This window comes from Glycine soja, chromosome 2, assembly GCF_004193775.1.
Source record: "Glycine soja cultivar W05 chromosome 2, ASM419377v2, whole genome shotgun sequence".
Lineage (NCBI taxonomy): Eukaryota > Viridiplantae > Streptophyta > Magnoliopsida > Fabales > Fabaceae > Glycine > Glycine soja.
The window spans coordinates 31,838,018-31,860,871 of record NC_041003.1 but is presented as its reverse complement, the minus strand read 5'-3'; the positions used below and the strand labels follow the sequence as shown (position 1 = coordinate 31,860,871).

The following is a 22,854-nucleotide window of genomic DNA, read 5'->3' as shown; positions in this document are numbered from 1 at the left end:
AGAGTTAGTCGAGCTTAAGAAACAGTTAGAGAAGTTGTTGGAGAAGCAGTTTGTGAGACCTAGTGTGTCTCCATGGGAAGCACTAGTGTTGTTAGTGAAAAAGAAAGATGGGACCATGAGGTTGTGTGTAGACTACCGCCAGTTGAATAGGGTGACGATTAAGAATAAGTACCATTTTCCTAGAATAGACAACCTTATAGACCAGCTGATAGGAGCTTGTGTGTTTAGCAAGATAGACCTTAGGTCAGGTTACCATCAGATCTAAGTGAAGTCTGAGGATATTCTGAAGATTGCTTTTAAGATCCATTATGGTCACTACGAGTATCTAGTCATGCCCTTTGGTGTGACTAATGCTCCAGGTGTGTTTATGGACTACATGAATAGAGTCTTTCACCCTTACCTCGATAGTTTTGTGGTAGTATTCATAGATGATATTTTGGTATACTCCAAAACTAGAGAGGAACATGAAGAGCACTTGAGGATTGTGCTGCATACCCTTAGGGACTAACAACTTTATGCTAAGTTGTCCAAGTGTAAGTTTTGGTTAGAGAAAGTTAGTTTCCTATGGCATGTGATATCTCAAGATGGTATAGCTGTAGACCCCTCTAAGATAGAAGTCGTTCTTAAGTGGGAGAGTCCTAAGCCTTTTTTTGAGATTAGGATTTTTCTGGTCTTAGCAAGATATTACCGGAGATTCATAGAAGGTTTCTCCAAGTTAGCTTTACCTTTGACCAAACTGACTCGTAAGGGTCAAGCTTTTGTGTGGGATACCTAATGTGAGCATAGTTTCCAAGTCCTTAAGGAAAAGTTGACGACTGCTCCCGTGCTAGTTTTGCCTAACCCGAGAAAATACTTTGAGGTGTATTGTGATGCATCAAATATGGATTTAGGAGGAGTGTTGATGCAAAATGGCTAAGTAGTGGCCTATGCTTCTAGACAACTCAAGACTTATAAGAGGAATTTATGCCACCCATGATATGCAGTTGGCTGTTGTAGTTTTTGCCCTTAAGATGTGGAGGCATTACCTGTTTGGCTCCAAGATTGAGGTGTTTAGTGATCATAAGAGCCTTAAGTACTTGTTTAGTCAGAAAGTGTTGAACATGCGTCAAAGAAAATGGTTAGAGTTTCATAAAGATTATGATTTTGAGCTTAGCTACCATCCTAACAAAGCCAACATAGTGATTGATGCCTTGAGTAGGAAATCCTTACATATATCTGCCTTGATGGTTAAAATGTTGGATCTCCTAGAACAATTTAGAGACCTTAGCCTTGCATGTGAGGTTACCCCTAATAGTGTGAGATTGGGAGTTTTGAGGATCACTAGTGAGTTACTAGGAGATATCAGGGAGGGCTAGAAGACTGATCATTTTTTAAGGACTCAATTAAAAGCTATAGAGTCAGGGAGAGATAGTAGTTTCAATGTGGGATCGGATGGAGTCTTGAGACTTCAAGGTAGGATTTGTGTTCCCAATGTGCCCGAACTTTGGAAGACGATCTTAGAGGAAGGACATAGAAGTAACTTGAGTATCCACCCTGGTGCTACCAAGATGTATCAGGATCTGAAGATAATGTTTTGGTGGCCTAACATGAAGAGAGAGGTTAGTGAGTTTGTGTATGCATGTTTAGTCTTTTAGAAGGATAAGATAGAACATCAGAGACCTTTAAGGAAGTTACAACCCTTGGAGATACCCCAATGGAAGTGGGACAATATTTCCATGGATTTTGTTGTAGGACTACCTAAAACCCCCAGAGGTTTGTGTATGCATGTTTAGTCTATTAGAAGGCTAAGATAGAACATCAGAGACCATCAGGGAAGTTACAACCCTTGGAGATACCCCAATGGAAGTGGGATAGTATTTCCATGGATTTTGTTGTCGAACTACCTAGAACCCCCAAAGGTTTAGATTCTATTTGGGTTATTGTTGACAGACTGACCAAGTTTGCTCACTTTATTCACATTAATATCAGATTTTCATTGGAGAAGTTGACCTCTGTTATGCCCCAGTGTTACTTGTTATTTATGGATGCGTAAATCTAATCGGCAAGTGTATCGAGTCGTGCAAGTAATAATAAAACTATAAGAATTGAGTATTGAACTCAGGGAACTTTCTTTACTTGGCAAAACATCATTCAATAAGTAGGCATTTGTATAAAGAATTGATTATCATGGATTAAAAATAATGGTGGTTTCTATTCTAATTAAAAACAATAAATGCAAGCAAGTGGGTGTGAAAACAGATATGTAAAAGCGTTGGGTCCTCCTACTGAGATACTTGATGCAATAAAATGTTTTTCTCTATTTAAAGTTATTTCTGTGTTTTATGCTGAGGGCTCAACTACCAAACACCAATGTCTCGTGAGTTTGAACTATTTCTAATTACACCTCGTTCTCGGATGTCTCGTCGAACTTAGCTTAACCGAACAACATTACAACTACAGCATAATAAAAACTAAATTACCGCACTCTGTGTCCGGCAGTACAATAACCTAACCCTGTTCTATCCAGTTCTAAGGATGCAGTACATTTTCCAATGCTAAAGCTCCTAACTTTACATACAAATGGGTGATCAAGCCACAAGCATGCATAAAATAAGCACAGCTAGAAACACTGAACACATAAAAACAACTTCAATTAGATAGTAAAAGGATTTACATCAAGTACTCAGCAAAATTTCCCAACAAAGGATTTTAGCCCTCCATTACAAGGGAGCACCTTTCACAACTAGGAGAAGGGTTTCAGAGAAAATACCAGATTAAAAATCAATGGGGATGTCTCCTCCACCTCAAGGAACCTAGAAATCACTCCTAAACCTAAAATCTTCCTAAAAGCCAAGGTCTTTACTTCCTTGCTCAACTTCTGCCTCTGTTCTTCGCACAATAACCGCCAAGCTCTTAGTCTATTCAGACCTCCTTTCTTTCTCTTCACTTCAGGCTTAAAAAGGGCTTCCTGTTCGCGAAGGCGCACTTAGCGCCATTTTCGCGCTTAGTGCAAGTAAGTGAATTTTGGCTTAGCGTCATTTTCGAGCTAAGCACAGAAAAGACAATCTTCTTGCTGGGTGAGCTGATGACGCGCTAAGCACGTGCTGACATGGTAGATTCTCTTCAAGATTCTTCTTACTCGCTAAGCGCATGGTCCAGGCTTAGCGAGACAACAGCTTCAGCACCTTCAAAATTTTCTCCTTTTTACCTGAAATTGAAGTGAAATTTACATTAAATTCATGTGGAAGGCCTCTACTGAGCAAATATAAAAACTAAACAAGAAATATTTACAATCCTACAAAAAGAACCATAAATTGGGGGAAATATATACATTTTGGAAAACTTTTCTATACAAAATTTAGTCGTAAAAGACGACTAACAAACTCCCCCAAATTTACAGTTTTGCTTGTCCTCAAGCAAAGAAAGAACTATTCACTTGTCCTCAAGTGATAACATCCCAGTGGTTATTCACAAGGTGTTTGTTCCAAAGGATTCAATCACATGACATGAATGGCATACAATGTTTCAATCAACAGCTTCTCACAAGACATGCAACTTTTCCAAGATATGAACATGCTTATTAAGAAACACAACTAAAATAAGCTAGTAAGAACGACATATATCAAGGAAGGGTGAACAACCAAACCTCACGGTTACTGTTTCACTCAAGCACAAGTGTTTAGGCTATTCATCAATCAACAACCAACATAAGTCTCAATCTTTGCACTTCATCTCATGCCATATAGTCACAAACACACAAACTAAATCCGAAGGACTTTTCTAGGCTTGTAATGAGGTTGGGCTGCAAACAAATATTGGTTTTTCTAGGATGCAAAGACTTATGTTCTAGGAGAGCATTCATCCATAGATCAACTCTTTCCATTATTATTGCCAGCTTCCATTACTTGCCTTTTTGCACTTAGCTTTATTAGATAACAGCACACACATACTTATTTTTGATACTTAACAAATTTTTTTTGAACAACAGCTCTTTACTTACTGCTTATTGGTTTACTGTGTGTGTTGTTCTCTTCTTACCATTATTGTTGTCACCCAATAAACTCCCCCAAATTTGGGACAAATTTGCTTTGAACCATAATCTTGTTATGAATGGTGCTCTCCTACAACCTAAGACAAGGTAGAAGGAGATATAATTTACAAGCTCAGGGTGCAGTCAAGCAATCATATTTTTCAGCTCAACATGGGTGCAAAGGATAAAATCATTAATGCACAAGGTAAGCTTTTTGGCTAAGTGGCTATTTCAATCAATCACGGTCTTCATCATCTTCAAACTCATGCATTCATTCCATAATCAAAGATTCATGCAAAAGTCATTACTTAATGCTAGTCGTTCTCTCACAATTAAGGATCACACACTCACCAGGTTATGGCTAATGAGTTCCTTCAAATTCAACCTGTCAAACTAACTAACATTTTCAGTCATGATCCTAATCCATGTTCTTTCTTTTGTAATCGTTGCAATCGATCAATTCAAACCAAAATCAAACAACCAAACCACTGCATAATATATAGAAATGTAAATTGTTCAACAAGCTTAAAGACAAGCTACACATGCAAACTAAAAACTGAAATCCAAACTAAGAACTGAATTTAAAATCTGAAACATAAATATAAACCCAAATTATAAAATGTACTAAAGGCAGAATAATAATAAAAGTGTTCAAAAAATAGGAAAATAGAAATCCTGCATGGGTCCTATGGTGTGTCCTGTGGTGCAGAAGATGGGTCCTAATCCATATATGTGGCTTCATCCTTAGAGATCTCCAACACTAGTGTCATCACTGGAGATGTCTATGGAGTAGATATGTCTAACACAGGTGTGGTCACTGGAGACACCTGTGGAGTCGTCTTTGGAGTAGCCTCCGCAGTAACTGGATCTATCTCTGGATCAGCCTCTGGCATGAATGGCTCTAGGATCTTTGGAGTGGCCTCTGAGTCATCCTCCTGATCATCCTCTGGATCCGGTTGAGGCTCCTAAGTTTCGGAGGTCTCACCTCCTCCAAAAGAAGAAGGCTGGACTCCTGGCCAAGCCACCTGTGCTGCAAATTCTTCCATACTGATAATATAGGTCAATGCTGAGCTAAATTATGAATACTCTGCATCACCAGGTATAAACCATGGTGAAGGCTCTGTAGCATCGGCACTACCAGGTCTGAGCTTTGAGTGGAAGTGCCATGATGAAGTGGTGCTGATGAATGTGGGGGAGCTGGAAATGTAGAGTCCTGGGGAGCAGTTGAAGATGGACCCTCAGATCCTCTGGCCCTGGCCTTACGGGTCCCTGGGAAGCTGACCGAAGGGTCATCCAAGTTCTAGAAGTTCTTCTTGATGTAAGCCAAGTTAATAGTTGGGCTGAGAGTTTTGAAAGTCAACGAGTCTAAGGTGACTCCTGTGGCCATGCATAAAGCAGTGATAATCGCTAGAAATCCTAGCCGGGAGGAGTTGGACTGAGCTATCAGAGATATCTGTCCAGAAATGAGGGCTCCAAGATTCATATCCATCTTCATAACAAGTCCATACACCAACCTTGCCCTATCTAAGTTCAGATAAGATGTATGTGATGTAAGGGCAAGGTTGAAGTAGGACAAGACGCTCCAAGTCTGCGCCAGAGTAGTGAGGTCCTTCTTCAGAAGCTTCCATGGCAGGCCCTCTGCATTCACAACAAATCCCCTGCCAGGGATACATAGTCGGGTTGCCATCTCCTGAGGGTCTAGCCATAATCTACATAACCTGGAGTATGCAGGAAGGCTCTCCCCTAGCTCTAGGACCATCGGAGTCTCCAGAAATAAGTTAAGGGAATCAACATCAAATTTTATCAATTTCCCTCTAACCCTGACCTGCTTTGGAGATTTATCCTTCGGATTATATAAATTTGCATAGAATTCCTTCACTAGAGCCACATAAATGGTATCAGATTGGTTAGGTGCCTATTCCAGTTTCTTTGTTCAAGATGCCTCCTGAAGTCATCATACTCTGTCACATATAATCTAACATTTCTCTTCGAAAGAATGTTCTGGGCGAGAACGTTGTCTGCATAGCAATCCCAAGCTGCTTCAGATGTGAATCTGGTAGTGTCATAATTAGCTTGGGGTCTGGAGGCTGAGACTTTTCTTTTCCTAGAAGCCATCTCAAGGGTCTGGATCAAATTTCGTTCCCACCTTCAGAACCTCTTCCTCAAACTCCTTTACCTGCAAGCAAACATTTTGGTCCAGTAATTGTTTTTCTTCGTCAAATAGATCAAAACTGATCTTTTTAATCTTCAATTCCCATCTCTAGCTTCCGTTTTCCCATATCCATGATGCAGCTTGCAATCAACATGAACGGACATCCCAAGATCAAGGGGATCTCTGCATCTTCTTCGATGTCCATGACAACAAAGTCTGCTGGGAAAGTGAAGTGCTTTACTTGAACCAAAACATCTTCTATCACTCCATACGGCCTGGTGATGAAGCGGTCAGCTAACTGTAGAGTCATTCGTGTTGGCATTATCTCCAACTCTCCTATCCTCCGATAGATGGAGAGCGGCATCAAATTAATGTTGGCTCCTAAGTCAATAAAAGCCTTACCAACTAAAACTACACCGATAGAGCACGGTATAGTGACACTTCCTGGATCTTTGTGCATTGGTGGAAGGATGCGTTGAATCACAACACTACAGTTTCCCTCCACTACAATTGTGTCACTATGGATATACTTGCTCTTTTGGGTTAGCATATCCTTCAAAAATTTAGAATAGAGCGGCATCTGCTATAAAGCTTCTCCGAAGGGCATAGTGATATCCAATTTCTTGCAAATGTCAAGAAACCGAGCAAAATGTCTTTCCTTATCCTTCTTAGAAGGTACCAATGGATATGGCACCTCTCTCCCTTCAACTGGACTTGCCTCTTTCTTCTTTTCTTGGGCACGCTCAGTCTTACTCTTTTTCTTCTCTTCTCTCTGCTCATCTTTTTCATCTTTTTCTTTTTCTTTTTCTCTTTCTTTTTCTTTTTCTTTCTTTTTCTCATCATTTATTCCCTTCTTATTCCTACTTATTGTATTCTCATTCTCTTGGTCATCCTCTTCATCTTCCACCTCCTCAAGTTCACAAAAAGGGCCCACTGGTTCAGGTGCTGGTTCAATTACCAACTGTTGTTTATCTCCATCCACCATCTTCTCATCATTCTCTTCTTCAACCATGGTTGCCATCCTACCGCGGGTCATCACAACTTTACACTCTTCTTCAACCACGCTTGGCCAGCTGCCCTACCTGGATCTCTAGATTTTTAATGGCCGATTCAGTGCTCTAGTGATTTGACATTGAAACTTGCATGAATTGAGCGAGAGTCTCTTCCAGCTTTGTCGTCCTCTCATAGAGGTTAGGCCCCTACTGTGGCGGCCAATTGGATGATCCATCCTGGTCTTTGTTGAAATGATTACCAGGGTGAGTTCTCCACTAATTTTGCTGCTAGTTGTAGTGCTGGCCTTGTTGAAATCCTGAGAATCCACCTGAATTAAAATTCTGTCTTGGTTGGTTCCCCATATAATTGACTTCATGTGCTGATTCTTTAGTGGGAATACATCAGCCCGATTCATAAGCTCCACCACAAAGTGTGTAACCTACAACCTGCAAAACAGAAGAAGGTAAAGGTTGACTAGCATGTAATTGAGTTGGTAGCTTAATCAATGTTTCTGTTAAAGTCTCAAGTTGCTTAGTCAACAACTTATTCTGCGCCAACAAAGCATCTTGTGATGACAGCTCCAATAAACTCTTCTTGGTGGGATAGTGTGTTCTATCACGAAAAATAGCGTGATCACTATCAGCCATATTCTTTATTAGTTCCATGGCTTCTTCAGGAGTCTTCATCTGTATTTTGCCCCTACAGAAGCATCTAAGAGCTGCTTAGATTGTGGTGTCAACCCGTCAATGAAGATGCTCAGCTGTATGGGCTCAAAGAATCCATGCGTGGGGGTCTTTGTTTGATGTCCAACAAGTGCGCTGGATCGCGCAAGTAGTATAAAACGGTAAGAACTGAGTATCAAATTGTCGGGGAACTTGTTTTACTTGGTAAATTGTGGTTCAGTATATAAGCGTCTTGTTGTAAACGGTTTGTGTGGGGTATGGACTGGTATGTAAATTAAACTATTAAAAAGGCAGATCACGTGAATAATGGTGTGTGAAGACAGATAGTCAACGTGTCGGTCTTCCTACCGGGTCCCTGATGTTATAAAGAATTTTCTCTACCTAACAATGCTCATGTGTTCTATATTGTCTCTTGAAATGCTAAACCCCGATGTCTCGTGCATGTTTAGCCTAGTCCTACTCAAGTATCATCCTCAGATTCCTCTTGTTGGACTAAACTTGACCAGAACCACATTAAGACATACGATACGATAAACTAGCCCCGTCCTATCAAGTTCTAAGGATCAAACCATTTCCCAATGTTGAGTGACCCTAACTATGTATGCATCTACGTGATCAAGGCAAAAGCATACTAAAATGAAGTACTGATAGCACAACAAACACATAAAACATCATCAGATAGATATAAAAGTATTTACATCAAGTACCCCATAGGAAGAACCAACTGAGGATTTAGCTCTCCATAACAGGGAGGCTTCTTTTACAACAAGGAGAATAGAAAGTGAAAGATTGAAGAGTTACAGGTAGTGGGGATGTCTCCTCCACCTCTAGAAACCTCACAATCACTCAAAATCTCATCCAATGCTCCACAAGATAGCTTCCTCTTCAAGCTCAGTTATCTCCTGGTCTCTCCACAGCCAAAACTCTCAAAAAAAACTCCACCCCTTCAATTTCGAGATTCAGCTTCAAATAGGCAATTCTATTGGGATGCGTGCACTTAGCGGGAGATCATCTCGCTTAGCGCGTGTAAGTGACTTCTGGCTTAGCGCCAGTAATGCTCACTCAGCCTGGAGGTTCAAGTGGTGCTCTTAGCAAATTGATTCTCGCTGAACGCATCATTGACAACTCATTTGCTTCCAGGATCTTCTATGCGCTTAGCCATGAACTGCTGCGCTCAGCGGATGGCTCGCTAAGCCAGAAAATAGGCTTAGAGAGCAGCTCAAAATCAACACTTCCACCAAACTTGCCTAATTAGCCTGAAATTGCAAAGTAATGATCATTAAATACACAGAATGGATACTAAGTACTTATTACCTATATTTAACAAAGAGTAATTACAAAACTACAAAATGACCATAAATGGGAGGATTTATATACAATTTACACAAGTTTCTTACACAAAAGTTAGTCGTAGTATCTGACTAACAGTCTTCCGTAACAAACTACGGAACTGTTCTAAAGCTTCACTCAAAGATTCATCGGGACATTGATGGAATGATGAAATTTCAGCTTTTCCCTCTGTTGTCTTGGACTCAGGAAAATATTTCTACAAAAAACTTTTCCACAACTTCATCCTAAGTCATTAAGCTATTACCTTTGAATGAAGCAGCCACCTCTTGGCTTCTCCGGCTAGTGAAAATGAAAATAAGTTGAGTCTAATAGCATCTTCTGGCACACCAGTAATTCTCACAGTGTTGCATATTTCATTGTATGTTGCTAGGTGTGCATAAGGATCTTTATTCGGCAATCCATGAAACAAATTGCCCTGTATAAGCTGAATCAAAGAATGTGGATATGTGATATTTTGAGCCTGAACCTCCGGCTGCGCAATACTAGTGAAAAATTACGACACACTTGTACTCGAGTAGTCTTCAGGGGTTACTCTTCTTGGTTGCTCTTCAGCCATTATGTCGGCTTCGGGCACTGCAGCTTTGGATTCCCTTGTCTCTGGAAAACTAGAAGATGACTCTGAAGACTGAGGTTCTTCAAGAATTGTTGTTTCTTCTTTATCCTACAAAAATTTCATTCGTCTCTCTGCATTGTTCCTTCTACAAGTTGCTTTGATTTCCAAGTCTATTGGAACAAAATTACCTACAGAGGATTTTCTATACATACACAACTAGAGCAGAAAAAGAAGTTAACCAATTCCTAAGAAAAATAATTTCTACAATAAACAAATATTCACAAAAACAAACAATGAATCAAAGAATAAAGAATAAACACCTACAAACTGAACTAAACTTTCCAAATAGAAAGAAGTTCCTCAACAATGACGCCAAAAACTTGTTTACACCCTGGTGTTACCTGTTATTTATGGATGCATAAATCTAACCGGCAAGTGTACCGAGTCGTGCAAGTAATAATAAAACAGTAAGAACCGAGTATCGAACTCAGGGAACTTCTTTTACTTGGCAAAGCATCATTCAATAAATAGGCATTTGTATAAAGAATTGATTATCATGGATTAAAAATAATGGTGGTTTCTATTCTAATTAAAAACAATAAATGCAAGCAAGTGGGTGTGAAAACAGATATGTAAAAGTGTTGGGTCCTCCTACTGAGATACTTGATGCAATTAAATGTTTTTCTCTATTTAAAGTTATTTATGTGTTTTATGCTGAGGGCTTAACTACCAAACACCGATGTCTCGTGAGTTTGGACTAATTCTAATTAAAGCTCATTCTCGGATGTCTCATCGAACTTAGCTTAACCAAACAACATCATGACTACAGCATAATAAAAACTAAATTACTGCACTCCATGTCCGACAGTACGATAACCTAACCCTGCTCTATCCATAAGCATGCATAAAATAAGCACAGCTAGAAACACTGAACACATAAAAACAACTTCAATTAGATAGTAAAAGGATTTACATCAAGTACTCAGCAAAATTTCCCAACAAAGGATTTTAGCCCTCCATTACAAGGGAGCACCTTTAACAACTAGGAGAATGGTTTCAGAGAAAATACCAGATTACAAACCAGTGGGGATGTCTCCTCCACCTCTAGGAACCTAGAAATCACTCCTAAACCTAAAATCTTCCTAAAAGCTAAGGTCTTTACTTCCTTGCTCAGCTTCTGCCTTTGTTCTTCACACAATAACCGCCAAGCTCTTAGTCTATCCAGACCTCTTTTCTTTCTCTTCACTTCAGGCTTAAAAAAGGGCTTTCTGTCTGTGAAGGTGCGCTTAGCGCGAGTAAGTGAATTTTGGCTTAGCACCATTTTCGCGCTAAGCGCAAAAGAGACAATCTTCTCGCTGGGCGAGCTAATGATGCGTTGAGCGCGTGCTGACGTGGCAGACTCTCTTCAAGATTCTTCGTACTCGTTAAGCGGGTTGATGTCTCGCTTAGCGGTAGATACTCGCTAAGCGCATGGTTCAGGCTTAGCAAGACAGCAGCTTCAACACCTTCAAAATTTTCTCCTTTTTACTTGAAATTGAAGTGAAATTTACGTTAAATTCATGTGGAAGGCCTCTACTGAGCAAATATAAAAACTAAACAAGAAATATTTACAATCCTACAAAAAGAACCATAAATTGGGGTAAATATATACATTTTGGAAAACTTTTCTATACAAAAATTAGTCGTAAAAGACGACTAACAACCTCCCTATATATTAGTGAGATTATCAGAATACATGGTGTGCCATCTAGCATAGTGTCCGATAGAGATCCTAGGTTTACCTCTAGATTTTGGGAGAGTTTGAATAGAGTGTTGGGAATCAAGCTTAGACTAAGTTCAGCCTACCACCCTTAGACTGATGGCCAAACCGAACGGACCATTCAGTCGTTGGAGGACCTTTTGAGGGCGTGTGTCTTGGAACAAAAAGGGAGTTGGGAGAGTTTTCTATCGTTGATAAAGTTCACTTATAACAATAGTTTTCACTTTACCATTGGCATGGCTCCCAATGAAGCTCTATATTGTAGAAGGTGTAGGACACCCTTATTCTCGCTAGAGCCTGGAGAGAACCTCACCTTAGGACCTGAAGTGGTACAACAAACCATTGAGAAGGTCAAGTTGATCTAAGAGAGGATGAGGACTGGTCAGAGTAGGCAGAAAAGCTATCAGGACAAGAGGAGGAAAGACCTGGAGTTTGAGGTTGGTGATCATGTATTCTTGAGAGTCACTCACTGGACTGGGATTGGTCGAGCATTGAAATCCCAAAAACTCATACCTCATTTTATCGATCCTTTCCAAATTCTCAAAAGAGTCGGTCCCATGGCTAACAAATTGCATTACCCCTATCTCTTTCTAATCTTCACAATGTCTTTCATGTGTCTTAACTCCGTAAGTATATCCATGATCCATCTCATGTGGTCAAATTGAATGACCAACAAGTGAAGGAGAACTTGACATTTGAAACATTGCCTTTGAGGATCGAGGATAGGCGAACAAAACACCTAAGAGGGAAGGAAATTCCATTGGTCAAGGTGATCTGGGGAGGTGCATCAGCAAAAGACACCACGTGGGAACTAGAGAGTCAGATGCGAGAAGCCTATCCAGCCTTGTTTAAGTTAGGTAAATTTAGGGGACGAAATTTCTAAAAGGGAGAGAGAGTTGTAATGCCTTGAAATTTCGCTAACTATAAATCGATGTTTAAATGTATTTATCTTGTTATTTGATTATATGATTGACTTGAATGACTTGAGGAATGGTGTGAATTGGTCATGTGTGATTTTCTTGATGTTATGTTGAGTTGTGTGGAGTTTTATTGACCTAAGTTGAAATTATAAGATTTCAAATTTTACCTAAACCTATTCCGATAAAACTATGATTCTGGATTCGTTAACCGTTGGATCATCTTCTAATTTGGAGTATAGGTTCCTAACACATTCTTTCGAAGCTTAACCGTTGGGATTTTCAAAATAACAATCATCAACCCCCCTCTTAGCACGAGAAGAGCGCTAAGCACAATTCCAACTAGAGAGGGAATTACGCTGAGCGCAAATTGTCGCGCTTAGCGCAAGAAGAGTTGTGCTCAGCACAAATGCTAACCCAAGAGGAATTGTGCTAAGTGCGAAAATTCGTGCTTAGCGCCAAAAGTGAACACTCTCTTAGCGAGATCTACAGATTATAAGTACGTTTTTTAGTGTGAAAATCACGATTTCATGCCTCTCTCTCTCTCTCCCTCTCTCTCTCTAAACTCCATCCAAACCACCCTAGAAACTCCTCCTCCACCACCCACAACCACTAGTGGCCACCATGAGCCATCGTTGCTTGCCGTTGAACCACCACACCGAGAGGAACATTTTAATCAGAGCGAAATCCTCATAATCCACCTTAGGGATTCGGTGGAGAATAATCCCTCAAATCCTTTCTTTCATAGTTTCTATGAGGTAATCTTGACTTCTAAGCCTTTCTCCTAGTTAGTTTGAGCTTCTCTTAGTGTCTCTTGTGTTTTGGGTACTGTAATAGGGTATTTTTACACTTCCTTTGAAAAACCCTTGAAAATAAGACATTGTAAAAGTTATCTTTTTATAAAATTGATGTTATGTTCGTGACCTTTTTTGAACCCTAGTCACATTGATGTGATCGGAATTTAAAAATGACATATCCTTGTAGTAGAATCTGAAACACCCTTTAGCCCTTTGTGTTTCGACAGGGGTAATTGACTTCGCATGTTGTTATTAATCTTGTTTTTGAAATCTATATTAAATTTCCTTCGATTTGGTATATAGAATGTTGTGTTTGGACTGACGAACGTGAACGAGAGAGGTCTCTGAGCGACACAAAGAGGAACTGATGGAGAGCTCACGATAGGTGAGGAGAGTTTATTATAATTTACGGAGAGCTCACGATATGTCAGGGAACCTAACTATTAGGATATATGCCTGTCCTTGTTGCATGTTGGTTTTCAAGAAAAACAATGTTTTTTACTAATGGGATGTGATACATCTGTTATTGATAAATGACATAATTGTTTTTCTTAGACTTGTGTTGTTTGAAGACTAGGGGAGTGTGAATCTCAAGCATGAACTATATATGTATGTATATGTAGAATGTGATTTACCAATGATATTGTTATTGATGATATCAATTGATATAAGGTGACATTGGTGTTTATGATAATGTTGATAGAGAATGTTGTTGTTATAGAAGATGATATTGATAATAATTTATACGAGACGATGTTGATGTTTATGATAATATTGATATGAGATGATGTTGTTATTGATGATTATGTTTATATGAGATGATGTTGTTTTTGATAATGTCATTAAGATGAGATTATGTTGACGTTGTGAATGAAATTGAGATGAGATGATGTTGATGTTGATAATGACATTGAGATGAGATGTTGTTGATGTTGAAAATGTCATTTTGATGATGTGTGATGTGTATGTATGTGGGGGGTGCAGTGACCATGTTGGATATCCCAGGTGGGGGAAATAGAGTGGTTAAAGAGTTTTGAGCATCTCTGGAGGGGGATGACTTAGAATCTTTAATTATCCACGGTCAGTGCATTGGTGGTGCTCATGTTTCATACTTCATATTGCATGGAAATAGTATAAACTTTGTCAGTAAGTACTTGTAGTTTCTCATGAGGGGGAATACTTGTACTTGGGGGCATGTCACTCGGTTTAGAACTCCCTTGAGACTTAGGCTGATCACCATGGAGGAGAGTTGCCTGTGCATGACAGTGTGACCTCGACACTTGCTGTCTAGTTTTCCTAAGTGAGAGTTTCGTGTGGACACACTTAGGCTATTTCCTGATGAATGGTACCACATTGCATTTGAGAGTTGAGGTCAAGTGCATGCATCATACTAAGCATGATTGATTGGAATTATGGACGGATGATGACTACTTGTTGAGTGTATGTTGGACTAATGGATGTTTGTGTATGATTATAGTATTTTTTAACGTTTTCTTACTAATCATGGTTATTTGATTATTGTGTTAATTTCTTTTATAATAAACTCACTCACTGCGAAGCCGACATGATGACGTTGGGATTATTTTGGGAGAGAATTGTGTTTTATTAATCAACTCCTTCATAGCTGGTTTTATAATTCTTTTTTTGAATTGAGGATGTAAATCATAGATTTAATCATATGTATGAACTAATTTACTTTCCATTATGTGAATGATGTATACTGAGTTACTATATATATATATATTCATTTAAGTAATTGTGTGTTGTTTGGTGAATGTATATCGCGAAAAAGTTACTTTCATTTTTCATAAGCAAATTAACGGAGTTTTCATTTAAAAATTGAAATTTACACAATTTAGAGTGGTGATATCGTAGCGACGAGGCGGGTCATTACAACCTCCCTCCCGGTTTGTGGTTTATGCACCATTATTTCTAACACTAATTGGGCAATTTAGAAAAATAAAAGGATAAGCATGTTCCACCAAATGTAATAGTAAAGTGGAATCCTAGTGAATGGTTAAGAGTAAAGTATGATGTTTTAGGTGCCTTAGTGCCCTAGTGGCCTAGATTTGGTAAAGGAGACCAATTCTAGGTGCTTAAGAAAAAGGTTAAGGTATAGTGTTAATAGATAGTACTACCTTCCGTCCTATATATAAGAAACAAAAGACAATATTTTCTTGGTCCTAATTATAAGAAACATAAGATTACTTTTAATTAGTTTATGTATTTCTAAATTTCCTTTTTTTTATCCTTAATTAATTATGAGGTTTATTAATGATATATTCCCTCCAATTTGATTATAAGGGAAAAAAGACATACTTCACAATTATTAAGGAAATTAGTTAACTTCACTTAATTATGTCATTTTCAATAAATAAAAAATATACATTTTCCCTAAACCATCCTTCATTGGAACCTTGATATCAAGCACAAAAGAGTCATTGACCTTAATAAATGAAGGGTATTCTAGATATAGTATCATTAAATAAGACAGGTAATTGAGATTTGCTTACATTTGAGACCACACACTAAGGGACTTTTGTTGGTTATATTTGAAACTGAAGGAAGTACATTCATTTTCTCATGAAAGTGGATGTATTTATTAATCTATTAATGAATCAAGGTATACTCATTGGTTAAAAATTATCTTTTGAAAAATAATCACCTTTTTTGAAAAATACTCATTAGTTTAACTAGTCTTTAATAAAATTAAAACTTAAGACAAACTAACTAATTTACTCACTTTTATTGGTCTTGGTGAATTAAGTATTTATTTCTTATATATAGGATTGAAGGTAATAATGTTGATGTAATGTGATAACAATTGTTAGTGTGAACACCAATAAAAGAGAAAAGAAACCATTATAGTTAAGAAAATGATCTCTAAAATAGAGAGTCAGCCTAAAGTCCATCAAGCATTTATTGAGAGTCAGAGACATAGTGTCTCATCTCTTTTAGTTTCATGTTTTTACAAGTTAAGCAGGTAGATGCCTCTTGGAAGGAGCTTGGAGCATGAAGTTGCTTGCTTGGAAAGAAAATTTGTATAATTTTGTACCTTGCAATGCATGAGATTTAGTTTATGCTCATGTGTCATTGGCTATGATTTGTAAGACACATAAGTGCTAAAAGCTTTGTTTAAATTTTATTCATGTTATATATCATTAAGTTTTAATTTTTGTATGATTAACTCTAATATTCTTATATTTTAAATTTTTAAAATTTAATAATATAGATAGACAAAATCACGAGCTACTCAAGTCAAGTAATTGGATATTTGATATATAACTAGAATTTAACATTGTCTAAATATTTTATTTAAAATCATAATCACAATAATGGAACAAAGATGGAACTTCGAGCAACAAAACATTGATCGGTGAAATATAAAGAAAATTGACTGGTTAAACTGCATGTATAATGGATTATATGAAATCAAAAATTAATCCTTCACTATACACAAATACTAACGGAAAAAACACTGGCTTAATTATAAAAAGAATCCTTTTATTTTTCTCATTTCACTTCCTTTATTTTTTTAATTTATTATCAAAATCTTCCTATTTTTTCAAAATTCACTATTTGAGTTTCCAGGGAAAAAATTGGACGTTGACGATTAACTTATTTTACACGTCTCACATTCTCATTACTCAATTTGAGTTCATGTTGCTGATTTTGGGAATTAAGATTTTTGATAATGCGAAGGTTAGGGATTTTGGGTAGATGAAGTTTTACGTTTTGGGATTGGAGTAATTGTTTTTGGGATAATTGTTAGTTATCTAATTAGTGATGAGGGTAAATTGAAAATAACGTAAATAATTAATCATTTTAATTGCTGATAATGATATTTTCTAAAGTTATAATAAATACCTTATAAACAACCAATTATATGCGAATACGTTCAATTTTTCCTCTAGGAACTTAGATAATGAATTTTGAAAAAATAGAAGTCTCCGATAATGAATTAAAAAATAGGGACACACTTTTTTGCAATTAAGCCAAAAACATATACCTTGTTTTAGTAATAATAACAAAAATTAATAAATAATCAATAATATTTATAACATTTTTGAATAACTATCAAAATTGATTTTTGAACCCAAAATTATGATGAAAAATAAAAAAAGTAAAAGTAATTATTTTTTGTTTTGATTTTAAATGTGTTTCTGAATTTGATTTTGAGAAAATTACGAGCACGAATGGAGATATTGGAAGGCCTATGAACAGATGTTCGGCAACGGATCTTCACCCTTCCTTCTTTGAACGGTTGTTAAATGGACCTTGTAATGTGTGCTGTCGCAAATCGAACGGAAAACAAACATAGTCATTTAGTACTCCACTTATCTTTTGACTTTGGTCTAATAAGATGATGAACAATTAATATTGTGTTCTTGAGAGTTGAGATTATCTCATATTTTAACGTGGGAATTTATTTTCTTATTGTGCTTTGTCCAATTGTTCTACCCGATCGACAATCGGCCAGTTGAACTAGAAGGAAAAGTCGAAACATATAAAATAACTAAAAAATTATACTCTAATTTTATTCTATTTTTTTTATTTTTTTATCTGTATATTATTTTTAAAAAAAATAAAAAAAAACAAAATTATAAAATTTAATTTAATAAATAAGTAATTTTAAAATCAATTTAAAAAATTATATAATATAATATTTATATTTTATATTATTTTAAATTAGAAAAATAAATAAAAAGGAAAAAAAAGTCTCAAATAATATATATTAGAAATTAGATTGCAAAATAGTGTAGATTAAAAAAAAAAAGTATGAGAAAAAAGATGTATTTATAGAAGAAAAAAAAATAAAAAAACCCTTAGACTTTGTATGCTGGTGACGATTGAAAGTGGTTATATCCTTCCACTATTCAATAGTATGAATATCTTTGAAATTGCTATAGTTTAGACTTTTTTCCTTTTAAAAACTCACGATTAAAAAGTGCTCTCAATTATTGATCCAGGATATGTTTAGTAAAAAATATTTAATAAATTAATGGAAATTTGAAAAATTAGTTAGTAGTTAAAAGTTATTAAAGTAATTTATTAAGTTATAATTATTTAGTAAAATTACAAGTTAGTTAAAGTAGTTGATAACTACTTTTTCTGGTACTTAATATAAGGTATTTGCAAAGGAATTAAACAGATGAATAAAAATAGGTAAATTAGTTGATTTTATTGATTTTTTAAAAAATTATCACTAACGATCAATTTTATCTTTATTAACAATAATTAATTTACTATGGATTATATGAAAATACGAAAGTTTGATTATAGCTCCTTTATCATCCACGTGGTCATATCTAACCGGAGCAGAATTATCTTCATAAGAGATATTTATGGTGTATAAAAGTAATACATTGAACGAAACAGATATATTATCTTATATGCGTACTTAAAGCAGCTTACAATATTTACTTGCGTAATGCTTGCATTTAATTATATTTCGATCGAGGTTACAATTCATTGACCTTTATTTTCTTTAACAATAAAGAAGTGGACATAACTGGCTAGTAGCCATAGAAAATTAGTAATACACACCTAATAAATATATAAGCTTCAGTTACACTATCATATCCTAATTTCATTTACGGATACCGCTGAGGTTGGTATGGTGGTAATTATTGGTATTTAAGGAATTTTATAATTTCTAATTAATTAATCACTGTAGGCTATATGTTATATTTATTATTTATATTAATTATTTATATTTATGGCTTAATAAAAGTGATCAAAAATTAATATGGACTTGATAAACGGAAATCAATTTGGCTCGTTAGGAAATAATGAGAACTCTAACAGATTAAAATTTAAAGTAAGATTGTGGTCCCCAATACACCAAAAATCATATCATAAATTGTATTCTATCTTGATGAGAAACCTAAGGTCCAAAAAGGAAAATGGTGATTTGGTTAACTAAAAACACAAAACCAACGGAGTTCCACACACTCATCAATTCTGCTACTTATCATGGATCCAGGTATTTTTCACAATCCCTCTTGATCATCTAACGTAATGTGTTACCAGTGATTATTGGTATTTTATTAAGATTCCTAAAATTCCAAAAACATGGTAACCTCAACATTTGAGCTAACAAATGATTTGCATTTCCTTAACTTGGAGAATAAAAATATAGTCCAATATGGGATAATCAAATGTCATGTCCTTTTTATCTTTGGATTTTCTCATATATAGAAAATGAAAGAGCCAAAAGAGTGATCATGGATGTGGCCAATAGTTGTTGCTCCATTTACTTTTTTATTTAAAATTTCAAATGGGTTTTTCATTCAATTAATAGGCAATAGGTATAGTGATAGCAGCACCTCCTTGAATTCGAGACCAAGGGGTCGAGTCTCCTGAGAAAGGTGAGGGAAGAGAATAAAAGCTAAGAGTAAACGTCCTTATTTTATTCCTTGTATATTATCGCTTTTTAAAGAAATTCTTTACAAGTACCAGAACCTTCTATTGCTCTATTACATGCACGAAATATCACACAACAAAACGCAACAAACTCTCTCTTTGTGCACGTGCTTTAATATTGTGCATGTGCTTTAATATTGGACATAATCATTGAAACGAGCGGGTGGGTGGGTCTCTCTCTTTGGGCGAGTGTGCTGGGCTCTATCAATACCCGGCTCTGGCAAAACCACCTTGTCCTCAAGGTGGAAAGTGGAACAGATGCAGCCCAATTCTCCCACGTAGTTTCCTCTGGCGCGAGCCCTTGCCACTGAACCAAGGTGAGCAAGGAAGGGGGTGAGGTGGTATCATCCCACTTGGTGTCAAGAACACTTAAAGGTTCAACCAGAGGGTGGTTGTCGGTGGCATATGGAGGTAGAGGCGCGGTGGTTGTCGCAACAGGACCCTGATGTGGTTTAAGCATGGAGTAGTAGAAGACGTTATGTATCTTGGAGTCTTCCGGTAGAGCCAAGTGGTAAGCCACAGCCCCAATGGCTTCAATGATGTGATATGGACCGTAATATCGTTTGGATAATTTGTTGAACCGGGTACGTGCAAGTGAGGGTTGGCAAAAAGGTTGCAGTTTAACATACACCCAGTCACCTACAACATAAGTAACATGGCGGCGCTTGCTATGTAGAAGCAAGCTTCATGATGATGAATCAAGTTGATTCAAGAAGTTTTGATAATGACAAAGATGTTGACAAAAAGCCCAAAGAATGATTTCATGATTAAATCAAGAACAAATTCAAGAATCAAGAGAAGTTTGATTTCAAGATTCAAGAAAAGATGAATTCAAGTTCCAAGAGAAGAAATCAAGAAGACTTCACAAGGGAAGTATTGAAAAGATTTTTCAAAAAACAAACATAGCACAGTTTTGTTTTTCAAAAGAGTTTTCACAAAATTTTCTAAGTTACCATAATTTTTTCTCTCTGATAATTGATTACTAGTTTCCTGTAATCGATTACTAGTGGCAAAGTTTGATTTCAAAAAGTTTTCAACTGAATTTGCAACGTTCCAATTAATTTCAAAATGGTGTAATCGATTACAAGATATTGGTAATCGATTACCAGTGCATCTGAACGTTGGAATTCAAATTCAATTTTGAAGAGTCACATCCTTTCATGAAATGCTTTGTGTAATTGATTACAAGGATTTGGTAATCGATTATCGGTGACAAGTTTTGAACAAAAATCAAAAGATGTAACTCTTTCAATAGTTTTCAGATTTTTCTAAAGGTTATAACTCTTCCAATGGTTTTCTTGACCAGACTTGAAGAGTCTATAAAAGCAAGACCTTGATTTGCATTTGAATATGACTTACAACCTTTACAAAAAACTTTTCCACATATTCTTTTACAGCCTTTGAATCTCTTTGAACATCTTCTTGAACTTCTTCATCTTCTTCCTTTGCAAAAGCTTTCTAAAGTTTTCTGGTTTTCCAAACCTTGAAAATAGAAGTGTGTTATATCTCTTCATTCTCTTCTCCCTTTGCCAAAAAGAATTCGCCAAGGACTAACCGCCTGAATTCTTTTTGTGTCTCTCTTCTCCCTTTTCCAAAAGAACGAAGGACTAACCACCTGAATTCTTTTGTGTCTCCCTTCTCCCTTGTCAAAGAATTCAGAATGATACAGTCTGAGAATTCTTTTGATTCTTCCCTTTCCCATAAACAAAAGATTTCAAAGAACTAACCGCCTGAGAATTCTTTTGTTTCCCCCTTCACAAAGTTTCGAAGGACTAACCACCTGAGAACTTTGTCTTAACACATTTGAGGGTACATCCTTTGTGGTACAAGTAGAGGGTACATCTACTTGGGTTGTTGTAACTAAGAACAAGAAAGGGTACATCTCTTATGGATCAGTTCTAGTGGAGGGTACATCCACTAGGTTGTTCAAAGAGAACAAGGGGGGGTACATCACTTGTGGATCTTTGCTTGTAAAGGACTTTACAAGGTTGAAAAGAAATCTCAAGGACTGCAGGTCGCTTGGGGACTGGATGTAGGCACGGGTTGTTGCCGAACCAGTATAAAACTTTTGTGCTTGTCTTCTTCTTCCCTACACTCTTTAATTTCCGTTGTGCACTTTAATTAGCGTTTTTACTTTTGGTTAAGTTAATATTTTTGTTCTTTACTTTCTTAACATTTTAGTAAAAGCCTAAGAAGGGTAGATTTTTTATTAGTAAAGGTTCGTTAATAATTAATTCAACCCCCCCCCTTCTTAATTATTTCGAAGCCACTTGATCCAACATGTTATCAGCTTGAGTCTTCATGGCACATTGGGCTTTCTGCAGACGTAAAGAAAGAGTGTTCCAAAGATCCTGTCTTGACGACAAAAGTGCGTCAACGACCTCCACTGAAGAGGACCCTAGAAGATAAGAGACTAGTGATGGGGGTGGCTTGCCATATGTTGCCTCAAAAGGGGAGAGTCTGGTGGCTGAATGAATGGTCGTGTTGTAACACCATTCCGCAAGGGATAGAAACTGATACCACTTGGAAGGGGTGTCGTGCACGAAGCATCGCAGGTATTTCTCCAAGGTTCTATTTAGGACCTCCGTCAGACCATCAGTTTGCAGATGGTAGGAGGTACTCATGCGCAACTTGGTGCCGCTAAGGAGGAACAAGTCACGCTAGAAGTGTCCGACGAAGATGGGATCACGATTGGAAAGGAGACTGCGAGGGAAGCCATTGTCCTTGCAGACTAAGTTCAGAAAAAGGAGTGCCACTTTATGTGCCGAATAGTGATCGGGAAGAGCTCCAAAGTGGGCACCTTTGGTGAAGCGGTCAACCACTACCAGGATTAAAGAGAATCCACGGGAAGGAGGCAAGCCGGTGATAAAATCCAGAGAGAGATCCTGCCAAGGAGATCCGGGATAGGAAGAGGCTAGAGGAGACTGGCGAGGCATTTAGTCTCATATTTAACTTGCTGGCAAGTGGTGTAGTGGCGGACAAAGTGTTTAACGTCACGACGCATGGAGGCCCAATGAAAGTTGGATTGCACGCGATGAAGGGTCTTTGCGAACCCTAAATGCCCGCCAATGGGAGTGGAGTAGAACTCCTCTAGCAATGGTTTGATGAAGGGGTTGTCGGGTTCAAGCCAAACCCGATTGTTGAAGAGCAATAAGCCATCTCTGAGTTCGAAGCCAGGGTGCGAGCCGGGGTCCAGGGTGATCTGTTGGAGTATG

At 37.2% G+C, this 22,854-nt stretch overlaps 1 protein-coding gene across 1 annotated transcript; it reads right to left on the bottom strand.

Moving 5' to 3' along the window:
- Positions 1-6,249: 6,249 nt before the first annotated feature.
- LOC114375048 lies at positions 6,250-7,182 on the bottom strand. The gene is made up of 2 exons (XM_028332796.1): positions 7,026-7,182; positions 6,250-6,665 (listed from the first exon to the last, which is right to left on the bottom strand). The coding sequence occupies exons 1-2, from the start codon at positions 7,180-7,182 to the stop codon at positions 6,250-6,252; spliced, it is 573 nt and encodes a 190-aa protein (XP_028188597.1).
- Between the last annotated feature and the right edge of the window lie 15,672 nt (positions 7,183-22,854).

Excerpts from the sequence above, each read along its gene's own strand:
- LOC114375048 (XM_028332796.1), bottom strand. The coding sequence starts at position 7,182 with ATGGCAACCATGGTTGAAGAAGAGAATGATGAGAAGATGGTGGATGGA. Across the intron at positions 6,666-7,025 it reads AGAGAATGAGAATACAATAA|TGGAGGGAAACTGTAGTGTT; the intron begins GTAGGAATAAGA and ends ACACAATTGTAG.